The sequence below is a fragment of the Strix aluco genome, chromosome 5, assembly GCF_031877795.1.
Source record: "Strix aluco isolate bStrAlu1 chromosome 5, bStrAlu1.hap1, whole genome shotgun sequence".
Taxonomy (NCBI): Eukaryota; Metazoa; Chordata; class Aves; order Strigiformes; family Strigidae; genus Strix; species Strix aluco.
In genome coordinates this window covers 4,785,344-4,803,233 of record NC_133935.1, presented here as the reverse complement: position 1 = coordinate 4,803,233, position 17,890 = coordinate 4,785,344, and the positions used below count along the sequence as shown (strand labels likewise).

The following is a 17,890-nucleotide window of genomic DNA, read 5'->3' as shown; positions in this document are numbered from 1 at the left end:
TACCAACTGATTTGTGTTCAGCCTTCATGTCATTTTTATTCCATGTTTCCTAAAAGTTATTGAATGCAAAATGATGAAATATTCATTTGAGTAGGAAGAATTAACTGATTTCAACTTGTGATGAAAAGTTACATAAATAAGGGAGCTAAAACTAGATCTAGATTTACAGTTCAATTTGATGAGTCACTAAACACAGTTTTCTTTTTGCAGATTTCTCTTGGTGTTGATTTGTTTAATATTCAGTGTACTATCTACTATAGACCATTATTCTGAATTTGCCACTGGAACCCTTTTCTGGATGGTAAGTGAACTTTTTTGGGAAAGAATCTAATCAGTTTGACAAAATCTAAATTGCTTTAGGTGAACAAGGGAGATAACTTTAAATCCTCATGCTAGGCATGCTACTAGGACATTTAAAGTAGTACCTGCTTTCATTAAAGGAAGATCATAGCTCTATGGGGATGATTATTTTCTAGATCTGTACACTATGAGAGTACTTCATAGATTAACAATTTTTATGTACTTGCTTTTCATAAGGTATGAAAGTCTACCCTGTAGCTCTTATAGTGGACAACTGGTGTTCATCAGTCTTCTGCAGTGTGGAACAGGTTATTATTCTATAGGCAGGAATATATTTTTTAAATATAGGTCTTCTAAGTCTTACGGTAAAAAATTGGCTCTTCAGAAGTATCTGAATCTTGGGGGCAAGTGATTTCTGGCAGACTAGTTTACTAGTATGTAGAACAGGAAGGAAGAGCTTCAATCACACTTCTGTGCATCGGTGGTTTTGCTTTGAAGTTGGTGCTTGTTTACTGTTGTGGCTGTTGGCAATCTACTGGGTGTCAGGTTCCTGAGCATACATTAAGTTTTGTGCTTGGTATTTTGCAAAAGCATAAAGACATGCTTATCTAATATCTTTTTCTTGCTGTTAGGATCTTAAGTAGTAATTTAAACAACAGGTGTTGTGATAGAAAAATCTGCTCACTTGGAGGTATACAGAGGTTGCTTATTGTTTCCACAGTAGCCAGGGAACAATATTTTTATCACTGGTCTGAGCGACTAATTTACAGATTGTTACCAGCCGTGAGCTATTAAGTCTCTTAAGAATGTGAAATCCCATCCAGCAACCGTCTGTAAACTGTTGCAACATACATGCAGTATTTTTAAGTGTTAATTTGAAGTAGGTGGGAAATGAAATACAGATGATTTGCATGAGGACTCTAGACAGTGTTCCTCCTCTGTTCCCCCCTGCCCCTCTTCACCTGTAGAAAGTTAAGAATGGAGATGAAACATCCTTGATAAAAATGCAGTAAGTAACTTTTAAACAGTTGGTTACAATATCTCTATTTCAACCACTCAAATCCTCTGATCTCGACGTGTGATAATCTCAGTATTTTTATTGTAATTTCTTTTTGCTAAGTAGTGACTTCTAATGTGATGGATTTTGGTTTTCCATCTGGTTTGAAAATAAAAATCAGTTACTTGTTTTCCTATGGCTTAGACTACATTAGTATATGCAGCTTTTGTGGCAGTTGACTAAGCTATCATTAGGATCCCTGAGTTATTTGGGGATTTTGATTAATGTTAATCTTGTAACAAATGTTGCTTGGCCTTTAAGCCATGTTCAGTGTCAAAGTGCAGTATTCTGCCAATCATATGTAGTCTCATACTCACTGAAAGATGTGGATATAGGTCAGTATAACCACCACCCGAAACAGTAATACTGGCAAGGATTCAATGCTTAGCTGGTTGTTTTTGTGTAGGTGGTATGTGCATGTGCAGACACATGCTGTTGAACAAAAAATAACTAGCTGAAGACAGATGTGTGGTTCACATAGTGCCCACATAGCATTGCTGGCTATTTTTAAGTGATGTTATCATCTAACAAATGAATCATGCATAGTCAGTGGCAGTGCTGGAACAATTTCTTGGCCACCTTGTGTTACAACCTTACCCTGGAGGATACCTCTCTTGAGTTTATTTTCCTCTCTGCTGTTTCCTGAGCTTCCTTCCTAGAAACAGCCAGCTCAGAGCTTAGCTGTTCTGTTGGCTACTGTAGATTCACTCGCCTAGAAAGCATTTCTCTTAAAACTGTGAGTCATAGAGTTTGCTCTGAACTAAATTCACTTCAATTACAACACTTGAAAGATTGCTTTTAGAGCTAATTAAATTAGTTCTTTTTCATAGAGTTGTGAGGTTTCTTGTTTCGCATAGCTAAATGGTTAGACTCCTGCTTGGAGCATTTCTCCTCACCACTACCTGAAGGAATTTCAAACTGCATCTCCCATTTTACCCAGGAGAGTGCTAACCCCACAGAATACTGGAGAGCATTGTTCTCTTTATACTGTAGTTGGTCATTACTCTCATCTACTTCATACCATAGTTGACTCTTCAGGTAACCAGAGAGAGTTTCTCTCACCAAAATATGAGAACACATGCCTATGTATTCTGCCTTCCGTGCCACTCTGCTCTCTTGAAAGTGTTTGGTAATAGTGAAGACTGCCAGTATGGTAAGAAACAAAACTGGAGCAAAGCATATATGTGAGCAAGTTCAAAATGAAATTTATTTGTTTCTCTCCTGATTGAAAGAAACTGTTATTCTTTGTACAGCCCTGTTAGTGTGTCAGTAGTAAATAATTACTAGTATGTGATGCTTGTGGTATTTTCCCGCTTGTGGAAAAACTGCTTTTCATTATATTGAAGTAGATTAATAATTTGGAAGGATCAACTTCAAAATTGTAATGTTGAAAGTTGTTAAGTCCTGACAAGAAGGATAGCTTTTGATACTTGTAGACACTTTTTGTATTTTCTTAGAGAGGGTGAAATGATGAGCCAAATATAAATTTCGATAATATGTGTCAGTGGGGTAGATATGGCACATTAGTAATAGATGTAACTGCAGATGTCTCCTAACCCACTGAAGTCTTGTGTTTTAAAGACTTAATTTTTTAATGTTCTTAATACATCAGGGTGGTGTAAGATAACTTCTTGTCAAGTGTGAAACGTATCATCGTTCAGAGAAGCTATGTGAATATACCAAGGAGAGAATATCATACCAAGAAGGCCCTCCAAAGCAGTGTTTGTAGTTTGAATGGAAAAATGGGGCTGAAGAAGCAGCTGCTGGAACTTAAAGTATAAAAAATCCCCAAAGCCTTACTCTCCTCCTCCTGTCCCCCAAGCATATGTTTTCAAGTCTCTGAAAGTTCGAGTGACTTCTGGAGGAAAAAAATACGATTCTCTGGCCCTGCGTTTGAATGTTAAGGCCAATCTGTCATCTTTGAGACTACTGAAGACACTACATAGCCACAGGTTCTGATACAAGCTGATGCTATGCCTCCCCAAATGCTGTAAATTACTTTATTTGATGTCCTTGCTTGGGCTTAAAGGAAACTTCTGTTCTTTGCATTTATGAAGAAAAGAGAACATGTAAATCTCATCATCGCTGTGGTAAAATCAGTTTACTTCCATGGTAGTAGTAGTAGTCTTGAGTAGTTGTATTGAACTTGTAAATGCTGTCATCTGAAGGAGGTTTTTGTTCTCATGCTACTAAATATTTTGTGTATTCACTGCCACTCTTGAGAGGGTTTTTGCCAGCTCTGTCTGAGATAAGCTAATTTATTTTTTTAATATACATACATTATATGATCTTTGTTAATTCCTGGTTGTTTTTTTTTCCCCTCCGACTATTTAGCAAGCCAGCAAATGAGGGAAGTGACAGTGACATTCACAGAATCACAGAATCATCTAGGTTGGAAAAGACCTTGAAGATCATCCAGTCCAACCATTGACCTAACACTGACAGTTCCCAACTACACCAGATCTCTAAGCGCTAAGTCAACTTTACTCTTAAACCCCTCCAGGGATGGGGACTCCACCACCTCCCTGGGCAGCCCATTCCAACGCCCAACAACCCGTTCTGTAAAGAAATGCTTCCTAATATCCAGTCTAAACCTTCCCTGGCACAATTTGAGGCCATTACCTCTTGTCCTCTTGGCACAATGAATCACACTGATAAGCACCAACAGAATAGACAGCAAAGAACATAATTACTCCTGAATTTTTTATACTTGCAGAGAGAAGCTTACAGTTTGAAATAGTGCTTAAAATGGATCACAAGATTTCTAGGTAGAACAACTATGTAAATGTTATTTCACAATCCACAAAGCCTAAATGCACTTGCAGTTGTTTTTTATTCAGATTGCTACATGTAGTGTGGTATATAGTAAGGAATCTCTAGTTTCCCTGATTTCCTTGGTCCTGGATCTGTACTGTTGGGAGCTTTTTCACTTGTCTATCCATCAGTATTTAGGATCTGCTGCATGAGAAAGTTCTTGTACAATGTCTAGAGAAACAAGCAAGATGGAACAGGCCACAGTTGTGAATAAAGCATTTGCAACACTTAAGGCAATACTACATTACCATCTGCCTTCTAAACTTGTAGCATCTGTACTCCCTTCAGGATCTTGAATTATATTATATCTTGGATGCTACATGCAAGGCATTGTCATCTATTATTCTGTACCCAACTAATTTTTCCTTGTGTGTCTGAACAGCAGATTCAGCTGTGTTTCATTCCCGTTGCCCACTCAATACCTGTATCTAAAGGTTACTCCTGAAGCACTCCAAAAATCTCTCAGATCACTTGCATCTCACCGTGTTGCTCTTCAAATAAGTGCTACCTGAATTAAAGTCCTCTATAAAAACCAGGGCATGATCTAGAAACTTTCTTGAGTTGTTTATAGAGCACTTTGTCTGCCTTCTTATCCTGATCATATGGTCTGTGACAGACTTCCACCATGATGTCACCTTTAGTGGCCTTCTGGAAGAAGTCTGTCATGCCTCTCAAGCACAGGTTTTATGAGGAGTGGCTGAGGGAACTGGGGGGGTTTAGTCTGGAGAAGAGGAGACTGAGGGGAGACCTCATGGCCCTCTACAACTCCCTGAAAGGAGGGTGCAGAGAGGGGGGATGAGTCTCTTGATCCAAGGAACAAGTGACAGGGCAAGAGGGAATGGCCTCAAGCTGCGCCAGGGCAGGGTCAGACTGGCTCTTAGGAAGTATTTCTTTGCAGAAGGGGTTGTTGGGCGTTGGAATGGGCTGCCCAGGGCAGGGGGGGAGTCCCCATCCCTGGAGGGGTTGAGGAGTCGGGTTGACACAGTGCTGAGGGATCTGGTGGAGTTGAGAACAGTCAGTGTGAGGTTCATGGTTGGACTTGTCCAACCTAGATGATTCTGTGATTTTGTGATTCAAAAAAAGGCCCTGTCTGATGTCCCTGTGCATTTCTTCCAGTATCTCATGCCCTAAATATTGGAGCAGGTACTCTCTTAAGAAATCCTCCATTTTGATCACCAGAACAAACTGGCAAAACTGAGCAGCATACTGAGCCAAAAGAGCAGTGTGAGGGATGACTATGGGCAGTTCTGTAACTGGGACTGCTGAAAAGAGAGAGTTTATTCTATTGTATACTAAAAACAAGTTTCTGAAATAATCCTGCCCACGTGGTGTTTATGAACTTGAGATACAGCCTCACAAATTATCATGCCATGACTGAATACCAGAAAGTGGGTAGCCAGGGTGTATGGTATGTTCAAAGAGTAACAGCAGCCAGGGTGTATGGTATGTTCGAAGAGTAACAGCTTGAGAGTAGGGGAGGGAAAGTGGCTTTCTTGCCTTTCTGTGGACTACATGGTAAAGCCTGTTCTCAACAGGCATGTGAGCATCAGAATTTTGGAACTGGTTTAAAATTCCTTTTAAAAAATGGATTAATACATCCAGTAAAAACGGGGAAGAAAAAGCCTGTTAAATAACTGTCTTTTTTATTTTTTCTCCCCTACTTAATTACCCTCTAGATACTTTTGGCACTCATGGAGATACTTGTCAGGGTTCACTTGCCTTTTTAATAGCGTCTTCCAAACACAAGTCAAGAACAGTGATTATGGGATTTCCTACAGTCAATACTTAATCTTGAGTCAACACTGTTCACTTTCTGTCTTTGATGGAATTGACTCCTAATTATTACTTGTGTTTCTCTGCTTACCTTCCCAATGGTTTTCATAAGTGCTCCTTAAATACCATGTGACTGAGTGCAGAATGAATTTGTAATTCCTGCCTGAGCTGCAGGGCTGCACCCGCATGCACTTTTCTGACAAGAGCCTGGCTCTTGAAGAGTGTTCATCTTGAAGAAGGCAAAACCTGACAGCTGTCTTTTTGTTCCATCATCCGTACCTGTTGCTTGTTATTCTTTAACATAAAATTCTTTCAAAATGCGTATTCTGAGAAATTAAAAGAACAGTCATAGTATTATTTCTTTTTAATTGGAAACCCTGCCTGCTTGAAGTAATTTCATACTTCAGTTCTTCACTGATATATTTAGAGATGGTTTGGTAATAAATAATTAAAAGACGATGAAAAATTTAATCTTTAAATACTAGAGTTGGTGTTAATCTACTTGTTCTTAAAATAAATATATGCACTTTTATCATTACCTTGGATTCCTGTCACGGGTCAACTCTATTTCCATTGACCATATTTCCCAGCGCTCTAACCATTTTACTTCTTTTTGCCTTCACTTATTGAAATTTTCCCTGTGAGTTCAACAGATCAATCAAATGAGTGCCGATTGCTTATGATGTCTTTAATTACAAAAATTCTGCTTGCTTAACTGTTCTTTTTGACTTTTCATATTTATAATGTGTATATAAGTCTTCCTTTTATACTTCCTATTCTAAGAATGATCCTCTAACATCTTATTTACTGTAATGTTTAAAGTTAGGCTTCAGCCACTTTCTTCTCTGGAAGGTAATTAAGCTTACATGGACATGCCTGCTTCCTGATGTATGAAGCTTTCTTTCAGGTGTGTGTGCATCATACAACAAATATATATATTTTCACTAGTTAGTATTGTCGGGTGGTTGTTCAAAGAAAAGAATATCTTGAGCTATTCTCAAAGAGTTGCTGATGTATTAGCACAGAGTTTTTGCATGACCATAGGCAAACCTTGAAGTTCATAGAATCATAGAACGGCTTAAAGCTCATCTAGTTCCAACCCCCCTGCCCCGGGCAGGGACACCTTCCACTAGCCCAGGTTGCCCAAAGCCCCGTCCAACCTGGCCTTGAACCCTTCCAGGGAGGGGGCAGCCACAGCTTCTCTGGGCAACCTGTGCCAGTGTCTCACCACCCTCACAGTGAAGAATTTCTTCCTTATATCTAATCTAAATCTACCCTCTTTCAGCTTAAAACTGTTACCCCTCGTCCTATCCCTACACCCCTGATCAAGAGTCCCTCCCCCCTTTCCTGCACCCCTCTAAGTACTGGGAGGCTGCTCTAAGGTCTCCCCGGAGCCTTCTCTTCTCCAGGCTGAACACCCCCAACTCTCTCAGCCTGTGCTCACAGGGGAGGGGCTCCAGTCCCCCGAGCATCTTCGTGGCCTCCTCTGGACCCACTTGAGCAGGTCCGTGTCCTTCTGATGTTGGTGCCCCCAGAGCTGGACACAGCACTGCAGGGGGTCTCACAAGAGCGGAGTAGAGGGGGTGAATCAACTCTCCCACAGTATCTAAGTGACTGAGATAAAAAACAAAAAAAAAAGTGTTTAGGAGTATTTTTACTTAAAGATCCCGTGGAAATTATTGTTTTTATTTTAAAAGTTTATGCCAGAAAAGGAAAAAACCTGTTTTCAGCAAACTGTGCCTATTCTTATGTCCATCTATTTTTTCAGGCTTCCTTCATTGTGTCACTTTTAGGTGGCATTTTATCCTTCCACTTTGTCACAAATTTTAATTCCCTAATATATACAGTTATAATTTTATCTTACTCTAAGATGATTCTATTGAAATTTGGTTTTCAAAAAGTTGCCAAAGCTTTTTGTATAGGCTTTCGCCAGTACGACAGGAGGCTGTAATGTTTTCTTAATGATCTAGTAGTCTGTGTGTCAGTTTTGATTTGTAAATGGCATCTAGCTCTTTAAGGATATGGCATTAAAAAATAAACTATAAAGTGGGCCAGGTGTAATTCCTCCTTTGAGGATTAATCTGATTGTTTTCATGGTTAGAGGTCATATATTTTTCCACCAGGAGAGGTCACCATAGTAGTTTACAAAAGACAGATTTTTATTTTTATTGTAAAAGACCTTGCAAAAAGAGAGTTTCTTAGCTCGAGGGAGTAATTTCACTAATTGTGCTGTTTTAAAAAAAAGAACAAAATATTATTTTTGTCATACACATCATGTTTTTACACACTATGAGTAACAGAACACAATAAATCAGTTTGTATAATGACAGAATGCTGTAGGTGAAGGGGAAATTTTTCAATTTTAATATCTTGATGTTAATTACTTTTTAAATTTAAGAATACCAAGAGTGTTCTTGACTTTGAGAAAACAGAATGTTTTTGCTATAAATCATGTTGATTCAACTTTGTTAATTTAATTTCTACTTGTATGCCATGATGTATTTAATGTTGTGCTCATTGCATTTGGAATGAAAGTAGGATAGGAAATACTATTTATCTTAATATGCTTTCCAATTCAGAGCACATAATCAGATGTGAAATCACTGCAACGTTTTCAGGCTAAATTGTAATGGCAAAACTGTGTAGGAATTGATATACTGGACTGGACAAAAAGCTTAGTTATTTCAGTGTTGTATCTCTGATAGTGGTCTGTTTTAAATACAAAAAAAAAAAAAAAAAAAAAAAAAGGAAGACTTTCTTACAAAAATTGCTACCTATTAAAACAGGTAAAGCACTTCTGAGCCTTTTCTTTTGCTTTCACCAGAGGTCACTACATTCTAGTCATATTCTCCTGATGGGTGGTTTCCTACTGTAGCTTTTCTCAGGTTTATGGAAGAAGACTTTAAAGGTGTGTGCTGTCCTAGAAGCTTTCTGCAGCAGAGCCACAAGCAAGATGGATAGTCTTAGTGTTTCAGCTGTGTTCACCTTCCCTGTTTCAGCAGGGCTGGATTCTGGATTCCAGTGTCTTTTCTAGATGTGCTCAGCCTCTGTGGTACCTCTTCCTTTGGGAGACAGACTTTACGCATCCTCTTTCCTCTGACACGTTTCTTTGCTGCAAAAAGAAACAGCGTGTTTTCCAAACGCATTAACACCTGTAGTTCATAGCGGTACAGTACTAGAGGGTACACAATACCCTTGAAGATTCTGTTTTCAGGGTCCTCACTTGTTACCTCTATTGTAGGCCCTCACTGCCCTCTCACGTTGCTTGGTTGCTAGGAGACCTCGTGTAGTGACTACATTTAGCATGTAGCTTTTATTAAACATTCCTGTGTTTGCAGATCCTGTTGGAGAGAAGGCTGAGATGTAAGATTAGGAGCTCCCACATCAGCTGCTGCTTAAGCTTTTCAGGATGGAGGCTCATGCTGTGGCTGTATTTTGGAGTCAGGGCTTAAGGGGAGGATCTCATGAAAGAGTTCTAGGCTGCAGTTGGGTCACATTGTTCTGTGTCTTTCCTACAGTCACTGCTTGGTTTTGGCTTTATATAATGATTTCTTCTGCATCATATGCCTTGAACACATCCTCCTGCTGTATATATAGGCTAGGCTTCTCAGAGCACCCAAACTTCAGAGTACCAAGTGATAGTTGGCTTACTTAAGCCAGCTAAGGCATGTGTGTATTTAACTGCTTTGCTTCTGAAATGGACCTCAGGATGGCTTTTCTTTTTTGAAAGTAGTGAGTTGATGACACCATTTTCAAAGTGTGTGTTTTTAAAAGAGGATGCACTCTTCCTGTCTTCAGTAGAGGAGCTCTCTGGTTCCTTTATTTTTGTGTCTGCTTTTGTCTCTTCTCCCATTTAAGCTATGTAGTCATGTCATAAAATGCTGTGTCTTCTCTAATCTGTTAGCAGAGTAGAAACAAGGCTGCATGGTATATAAAATTAATTTAGTCTTCTCTATGATTTATGGTGAAGTGTATATATTCTAATTGGTTTGAGGGCATTTTCTCCATTCCATCAAAGTAATCAGCGTTAGACATTAAAATTTTTTATCTAATTCCTGCATTTGTGCCAATCTATAACTCTAAATCTGCGCTTTGCCACATGGCATTAGCACTTGATGTCTTCTCCAGATCTGTTTAACAGACTGATATGTTGATAGTCTAATACAGGAAGTATTAGTGGCCTCACCAGACCACTTCTTACTGATGATAATGGATTTCTTACAGATTATGGCATGCAGAGTATGTCCCGTAATATTTAGTGGCATTTTGTGATATTTGTGTAGTGTATATTGCCTGTGTAACGGTAGGTGTTAAAGAGGTGTCCAGTCCCTGACACTGGCAGGTAAACTGCTTCAGTAGAAAAATACACTCTTTCTTCTATACTATGGAAGAGTCAGACTATGTTAGTGTAGAATACAGCTGAATAAAAATAACCACATGACTCAAAAGCTTTTGGTCTGTTCTTTTATTCCTTGTAAACCTGTGAGAGAGAAAACAAGCGGGAGAATTCTTGTTTCTTTCTGAGCTTCTTGTTGGTCTGTGGCAAGATGAAAAAATAGATCAGGAATATTATATTATTACAATATAAACCGTTATTAACATAGATATGGAATATTATTTCATACATTAAACATATTAGGAAAAAATTTGAGTCCACAAGTTTCTCAACACATTCCATAAGTTTAAGTTGTCTTCTAAGTGATCTTGGTGAGTTGCCGTAGTCTTTCTGGAATCAAATGTAACTATCAGGCTTCTCAATGTGAATTATAATATGGTTATTCTTGTGGGTTATATTACCTTGTGGGTTGCCCTAACTCAGTTCAGAACATGTGTTGGATGACTGCTGTGTGCTTTTCAACTATATCAGATAGAAATCATTGTGCAGTAAGTGTGGCTGAGACGAATTAACAAAGGGCCAACTCATAATGCCCTTAGTCAAATTTTATTCACTCTAGCTCTATAGAGTTTTCTGTGCAAAGTGGTTTCAGAATGTGGCTCAAGAGACTAGAGAAACATTTCTTACTTGGGAGTAAGTGGAGAGGTACATGCAGGATTTTTCCACTTCCTCTCCTCAAAATTTTGAGACCCTCCCAAATCAAAAGGTTAAGAAACATGGATATGATTATTTACAATTCCAAAGTGGATATTCACATTGGATAGATTCCACTCCAGGAGCAAAGCTAAACCCTTCCCCTCCTACCAGAGGTGGTCCCTTCAGGTCAGGCTTCAAGACATGCTGATGGGGAGCTGGAAGGCTCTTGTGAGATACTGGTGGATCTATAGAGAAATGAAGAACTTCAGCACTAACTTCTTGCATCTTCTTGATTCACTATTTGGTTGTGTTTGCCTTAGTGGTATCTTTCTGAATTAAGCAATTCTAGAAAAAAAGTCCTGTTCAAAAATAATTGAGACTGTAGTTAATTTTTTTCTGTAGGAAAAACATTACCTGCCTAAATAGAATTAAAAAGTAAGTCTTCCTCTTCTACTCACCCAACTCCCTTGAATGGTAGTTATCACAGGTAAAGTGACTAGAGCACCACCTGCTCCCCTCATAGCATTCAACTTCATTCTGTATAGGAAATAGAAAATGTCAATAAACTGAAAGATAAAGATACTCCTGGTATGAAGTCAACAAATTCAGCATATTTATCAGGAGTGCAGGCAAACATTTTTTTAAGAAATGTTAAACAAATCCATTTGTATTCAAACAACAGACTTTTAAACATTAAGTGCATTGGTTTCATCTAAGAGATGTGAGTCTGAATAAGCTAATGGTACTCTAGGACATTTAGCAGTGACTGTCATCTTTTCTTCCATATATTGGGTATTATATTTTCACATATGATGTCTCTCATCTTTATAAGAGCAAGCATGATGATAGGAAATGAGTATTTTCAGTATCAGTAGGTTTTCATAGCATTTGAGTAACTATTAAGCTAAACAGGTCACTAAATTGACATTTTCAACTCTAAGGACTGGAAAACCTTGAAGACAGGTTATCAGATTAAATTCTGGACATAAGTACACGTGTGCAAACATTTGGACTATTAAACCTTTATGCCTGCTTCTGAGGCTTCATTGTTTTGAGCTGCCATTTCTTGATTGAATCTTCGTGAGCACACACTATTCATTTAGCCATCCCACTTCCTCCTTTTACCCGAGCACCTAAATATTCCAATAAAAAAAGTGAAGAGAGCCTTGTGTGTGCTCTCCACCTAAAACACAGCTGCAGCTGAGAAAATACTCGTCTTTTTCATGTGTGCACTTTAATCACTCCAGCCGAACTCCTTCCCTTCTCCTGCTTCCCCCGTGCAGTTATCCATAACCATACTGGAACATATTGTAAATTCCAGGCTATATATTTCATTTACACATGCTCCTGTATAAAATGTTGATTTTTGGTGTTAATGTGAGTATTTTTTTATTCGGTCATCAATGACATTCTTGGGTAAAAGTTGATGGCTTTTCCACAAAAGTTTCTTAGTTGACTGATTATATTAGATACGGATGGAAGTTATTTGCATACATATTTTCCTTTAAGCTTTTTTTTTTTTCATATTTTTAATAAAATCAATAAAATGGAGTTATACTAAGAATAGCATAAACATGATTATGTATTATTTAATGTTTTATTTTGAGGGGGGGAAAAAAAGACTTATGCAGTGGCTACACTTAAGAAAAAGGAAGAGAAATACAAAGATGAAATGAGTTAAGGGCTTCCACCTGATGGGCAAAGAATATTATAGTTGTGTGTTTTGGGTTTTTCTTCCCAGGCAACAGGGACAAGCACAGAATAATGGGATGCTGCTACTGACTTTAGCAGAGATATTAGATAGTACCAGCCCAGTTAAAAAGCAGTAATTATATTACATGTCAGTACTTTACAGTGGATAAGCAGTTACTGCGTGTTAAATGCTTTCCCTAGTATTACTGTGGCAATTTGAATTGCCAAAAGTATCCTTTACGACTAACAGAAGAGGAAGAGACTAACATATGAGCATGAAGAATGTGGTCTGTCCTGTAGTTTCCTTACTTTGTGCTCCTCTTCCTGGAAGACAATTCGAGTTGCAGCGCTGCCTAAAGACCCTCTCCACTGGTACATTTGTCAGTACATTGTGACTCTGGCTGTGCCTCTGGAGCAGGTTCAGTGCCCCAGACAAAGGCTGATGCTCTGTGTTTTTCCATACTTGCCTTGTGATCCTTCAACGGGTCACGGCAAATGTCCTGACAGTTTATGGCAGCTGTTCTGTTCAAAAGGATATGCAGCTTTTCTTTCCCTTTCTTTCCTCGTAGGAGTTCAGAGAAGGGTTGCTGAGAAAAATGAAGCGCTGACACTCAAAGGTGATTGCTGGATAGAGTAGCCAAGGGTATTTATTAGCTCTATTTTGATCAAGCCTGATGTGGCTCTTACTTTTTTGAGGTAATGGTTTGTTCTTATTTGTTCTTTTGGTTTTGATTTCATTAGAGGAGTTTATCCCTGGTTTTCTGTTGATGCCAAATGGCTTTCCAAGTTTATGAAATCTGCTGAGAATCTTCCATCATGTATTCCTTTCTTCACCACTTGCAGGGGAAGGGGAAAAATACTCCTGGAAGCCTAAATAAAAAGGTTTTGCATGATTCATGTGGGTATAATCCCATTTTGAAAGCAAGGGTTCTGGAAAATTTCAGAAAGCTGGAGAAAGACCTCAAGCTGACATACAGATGGATGTCAGTCATCAGGAGCACATTTGGTGTACTGTTTAATTTTCAAGGGTTTTTTGCAGATTTTTGTCTGGTTCACGTTTTGCCCACAATAACTCCTCACCATTTTTTGTTGACATTTCAGTGAAAACAAGTATTTTTTCCGACTTTCCAGAAAATTGCTGTGTTCTTTTTTTCTTTACCAGAAGGTAAATGTGAGGCAATAAATTTAAGGTTCTGAAAAGCGTTTATGTGTATAGGAGGAAAAGGAAGCAGGTTAGGGCTTTTTTAAAGGTGAATTTAGTGAGGTGAAGCTTGATCAGCCTTGACAGCCCTGGAAATGGATGTCTTCTATTTTTCATTAGAAGTATACACAACAACAGTGTAAGTTTCATAATCTTCCTTTTTTTTTTTTTTTTTTTTTTTGGGAGGACCACCTATAATGCTGTGATGTTTGTCCAGTTTCCATGCTCTTTTGGTCTTTGGCCTGTCTGAGACTGCCAACAAATGTGTTAATTACTGTGGTTTTGGTAACGTGGACACCTGTCCAGGACAAAATGAACTGAGATCAGTAATTAATTTCAAATTTATTGAAGATGTAGGTTCCTCTTTATTCCTCCTTCTTCCTCCTTCTTGTCAACAATTTATTTTTCCTTTGCATAGACTGTGCAACCTTATTGACTTCAGCAGGGTTTCCTGGACATAACAAGATGGATTGTTGGTAGGTGAAATAAAATCAGAGATTCTGGAATTTGCCTTGAGAATCAAATAACCTCAGGCCAGATATAATTTTAATTTCAGCTTTTAAAAGTACTGTCAGAGGATTTTCAAGGAATAACCTAAGTCTAAGAAGTTTTTGTTTCCTCAGCACTTATCTGCTTGTCTCCCTTCCACACAGTTTTTTACTTAAGTGTCCCAGTGATTCTAATATGCAGTTTCTATAGAAATGATTCTTCCACTGCCATCAGTGTTGTCTGTTAGGACCGACATTGAATAAACTGCCACTGAGTGGCAGAAGCATGCTTCTGGTACCATTTTGTGTGGCATGTTTGTTTTCATTTGAATTGCTATGGATATCTTCCCTTGTCAAAGGGTAAGTTACAACACTGTCAACAAAATCACAGAAGCTATGCTTTGTAGTTGTGTTTCTTCTTCTAAGACTCTGAACACATGTATTTCTGAGTCTGCAGATAAGGACGTGGAACTCTTTGCTTCAGAAATGCTCTTTCAGGTCAAGTTTTGGTATAGCTTTCTGCCTAATTACAGAAAGAAGTGCTCAAGACTTCTCAGTCTACTGCAAAGCTTCAGTGCTATTCCTCCAGCCGGTCTGTTAGGTTTATATAGACGGTGTTCTGCTTCCTTTGGTGGAAATAAGAGATTCTTAGTAAGAGACTTGAAAACAAGTGCTACTGAGTGATGATACCAGGAAACTGCTAAAAATGTAGGCAATTTAATAAGTGAGACAGCATTTTGCAAGATTCCTGAAATGTGAGGTTTTCCTTTGAAGATTGCTCTTGAATTGTGCTTTGACTATTAGGCTTGAATAAATGTTTGCATTTAGACAGAGCACCAGCTTAGAAGTACTACTTGCAGAAGCTCTAGATAGAACATTAATTTTAAAAAAATCAAACTTGTGGAGCTAATTTGCAGTGTACTTTCTTGTGCTTCTGCCTTGAAACTGTGCTGTAAACTTTCTTAGCTTTCTACTAATCCTTGGTTTTAGTCAGGCTGAAAGTGCCATGAAAACAGAGGAAGACTGTGCATATTTTCTTGGTTCTCATTCCAGACAAAACAAGGAGGTAGAAGTGAGTACAGAAATGTTAACCTAACTTTGTTAAAAATCAAAATTGACATGAAGTTTTACATATTAGTGTAGCGTTTTTTTCTTATCTGTTTTTCAGCTTTGAAATATTTTGGTCTCTTCAACCATTCAGAATGTCATTTTTAAAGACCTGTTGGTATTGTTATTCAGTGAAAATTGTGATTTAAGTGTGTTCACTCTTTGGGTGCTTTAGAATTCCCCAGGTGCAGATTGCAAGGATGTTTAAGTTAAAACATAAATATTTTCCAAAGCTGTAATTTATGTAGTAGGTGTTTGGTGACTCTGAGTTACTGGATACAGTTTGGGTTGGAACAAAGCCTAGAAGCTGTATTTTGGTTCTGCTAGCATATTGCAGTGGCGGAGGAAAACAAGGAAGGAAGGAACAAAGATCTCAGCAAATCTGACCATGTTGTGATCTTTACTAATCTGCTATCTTTAGAAGTATCTCTAAGTATATTGATCCTTGGTTATGCATGAGTGCTTTACAATATTGTGCCTTAGAGGAAAGCAATATTAAAATGTAGAGCATTCATTTATTTTATACAATGTATATGTACTGCTCGCCTCAGTCACCAAGGTGAGCAGCTCCGGTACCGGCAGGATCTGCAGGTCCATTGTGGTGCACAGCGGGGGGTCCTGAGCTGAGGGACCCTCAGAGGGAGCTGAGAGACCTGCCAAGAGCCCGCAGCTTGTGCCACAGCGTCTGATGGGACCTGGTGGGGGCTGAGCCTCAACCCCCCTCAAAAAGAAGTGCAAGGTCCTGCCCATGGATCGGGGCAATCCCAAGCACAAATACAGGCTGGGTGAAGAGTAGATTGAGAGGAGCCCTGCAAAGAAGGGCTTGGAGGTACTGGTGGATGGAAAACTGACTATGAGCCAGCAATGTGAGCTCACAGCCCAGAAGGCCAACTGTATCCTGGGCTGCATCAAGAGAAGTGTGGCCAGCAGGTCAAGGGATGTGATTCTCCCCCTCTACTCCGCTCTCATGAGACCCCCCCTGCAGTGCTGTGTCCAGCTCTGGGGGCACCAACATAAGAAAGACACGGACCTGCTTGAGCAGGTCCAGAGGAGGCCACGAAGATGACCAGGGGGCTGGAACCCCTCCCTTATGAGGACAGGCTGAGAGAGTTGGAGTTATTCAGCCTGGAGAAGAGAGGGCTCTGGGGAGACCTTATAGCAGCCTTCCAGTACTTAAAGGGGGCTACAGGAAAGATGGGAAGTGTATCAGGGAGTGTAGGGATAGGATGAGGGGTAACAGTTTTAAACTGATAGAGGGTAGATTTAGATTAGCTACAAGGAAGAAATTCTTCATTGTGAGGGTGATGAGACACTGGCACAGGTTGCCCAGAGAAGCTGTGGCTGCCCCCTCCCTGGAAGGGTTCAAGGCCAGGTTAGACGGGACTTTGAGCAACCTGGGCTAGTGGAAGATGTCCCTGCCCGGGGCAGGGGGGGTTGGGACTAGATGATCTTTAAGGCCCCTTCCAACCCAAACCATTCTGTGATTCTATGATATGATTTAATGTCTTCTTCACTTCTGTCTTCAACACTGATGATGGGCCCTGGGAATCCCGGAGCCCTGTACTGGAAGACCGTGACTGGGGTGTGATAAACTCCCAGCTGACCCTGAACTTGTTCGAGAATTGCTGCTCCGGCTGGATGCACATAAATTTATGGGGCCCAATGCGATTTCTCCCAGGGTACTGAAAGAGCTGGCCAATGTTATTGTGGGACCTCTCTCCATTATTTTTCAGTGGTCTTGGGAGTCTAGAGATGTCCTAGTCAACTGGAAGTTGGTGAATGTTGTCCTAATTTTCAAGAGGGATAAGAAGCAAGACCTTGGTAATTACAGGCCTGTCAGTCTCACTTCAGTGCCTGGTAAAATTATGGAGAAGATTCTGGGAGTTACTGAAAAACACTCGAGAGACAGTGCAGTCATTGGTCATAGCCAGCATGGGTTCACAAGGGGAAAGTCCTGCTTAACCAACTTTAATTTCCTTTTATGACAAAGTCACCCATAGTTGACCAAGGGAAGTCAGTAGGTGTGGTGGTTTTGGATTTTTGCAAAGATTTTGGTACTGTCTCTCACAGTATTCTTCTGGATAAACCATCCAACACACAGCTAGACAAGTCCATAGTACATTGGGTGAGCAACTGGCTGATGGGTTGGGCTCAAAGGGTTATAGTAAATGAGGTTACATTAGGCTGGTGGCCAGACACCAGTGAGGTTCCCCAGGGCTCACTTTTAGGGCCTGTGCTCTTTAATGTTTTTATAAGTGATCAGGATGGAGGATCAAATGTACATTAAGTAAGTTTGTCAACTAAGTTTACTAAACTAGGACGAGCTGTGGACTCCCTTGAGGGCATGGAGGCCATACAGAGAGATCTGGATAGACTAGAGAGCTGGGCAATTACCAAGTGTATGAAATTTAACAAGAACAAGTGCT

The 17,890-nt window shown here is 39.5% G+C and overlaps 1 protein-coding gene across 2 annotated transcripts in view; it reads left to right on the top strand.

Moving 5' to 3' along the window:
• LOC141923941 (potassium voltage-gated channel subfamily KQT member 1-like) overlaps positions 1 to 17,890 on the top strand; it is a 507,315-nt gene that overhangs the window by 24,827 nt on the left and 464,598 nt on the right. For both annotated transcript variants that reach the window (XM_074825677.1, XM_074825676.1), the window contains exon 3: positions 211 to 301. In XM_074825677.1, the coding sequence (XP_074681778.1) occupies positions 211 to 301 (91 nt within the window). The remainder of the gene's footprint in view (positions 1 to 210; positions 302 to 17,890) is intronic.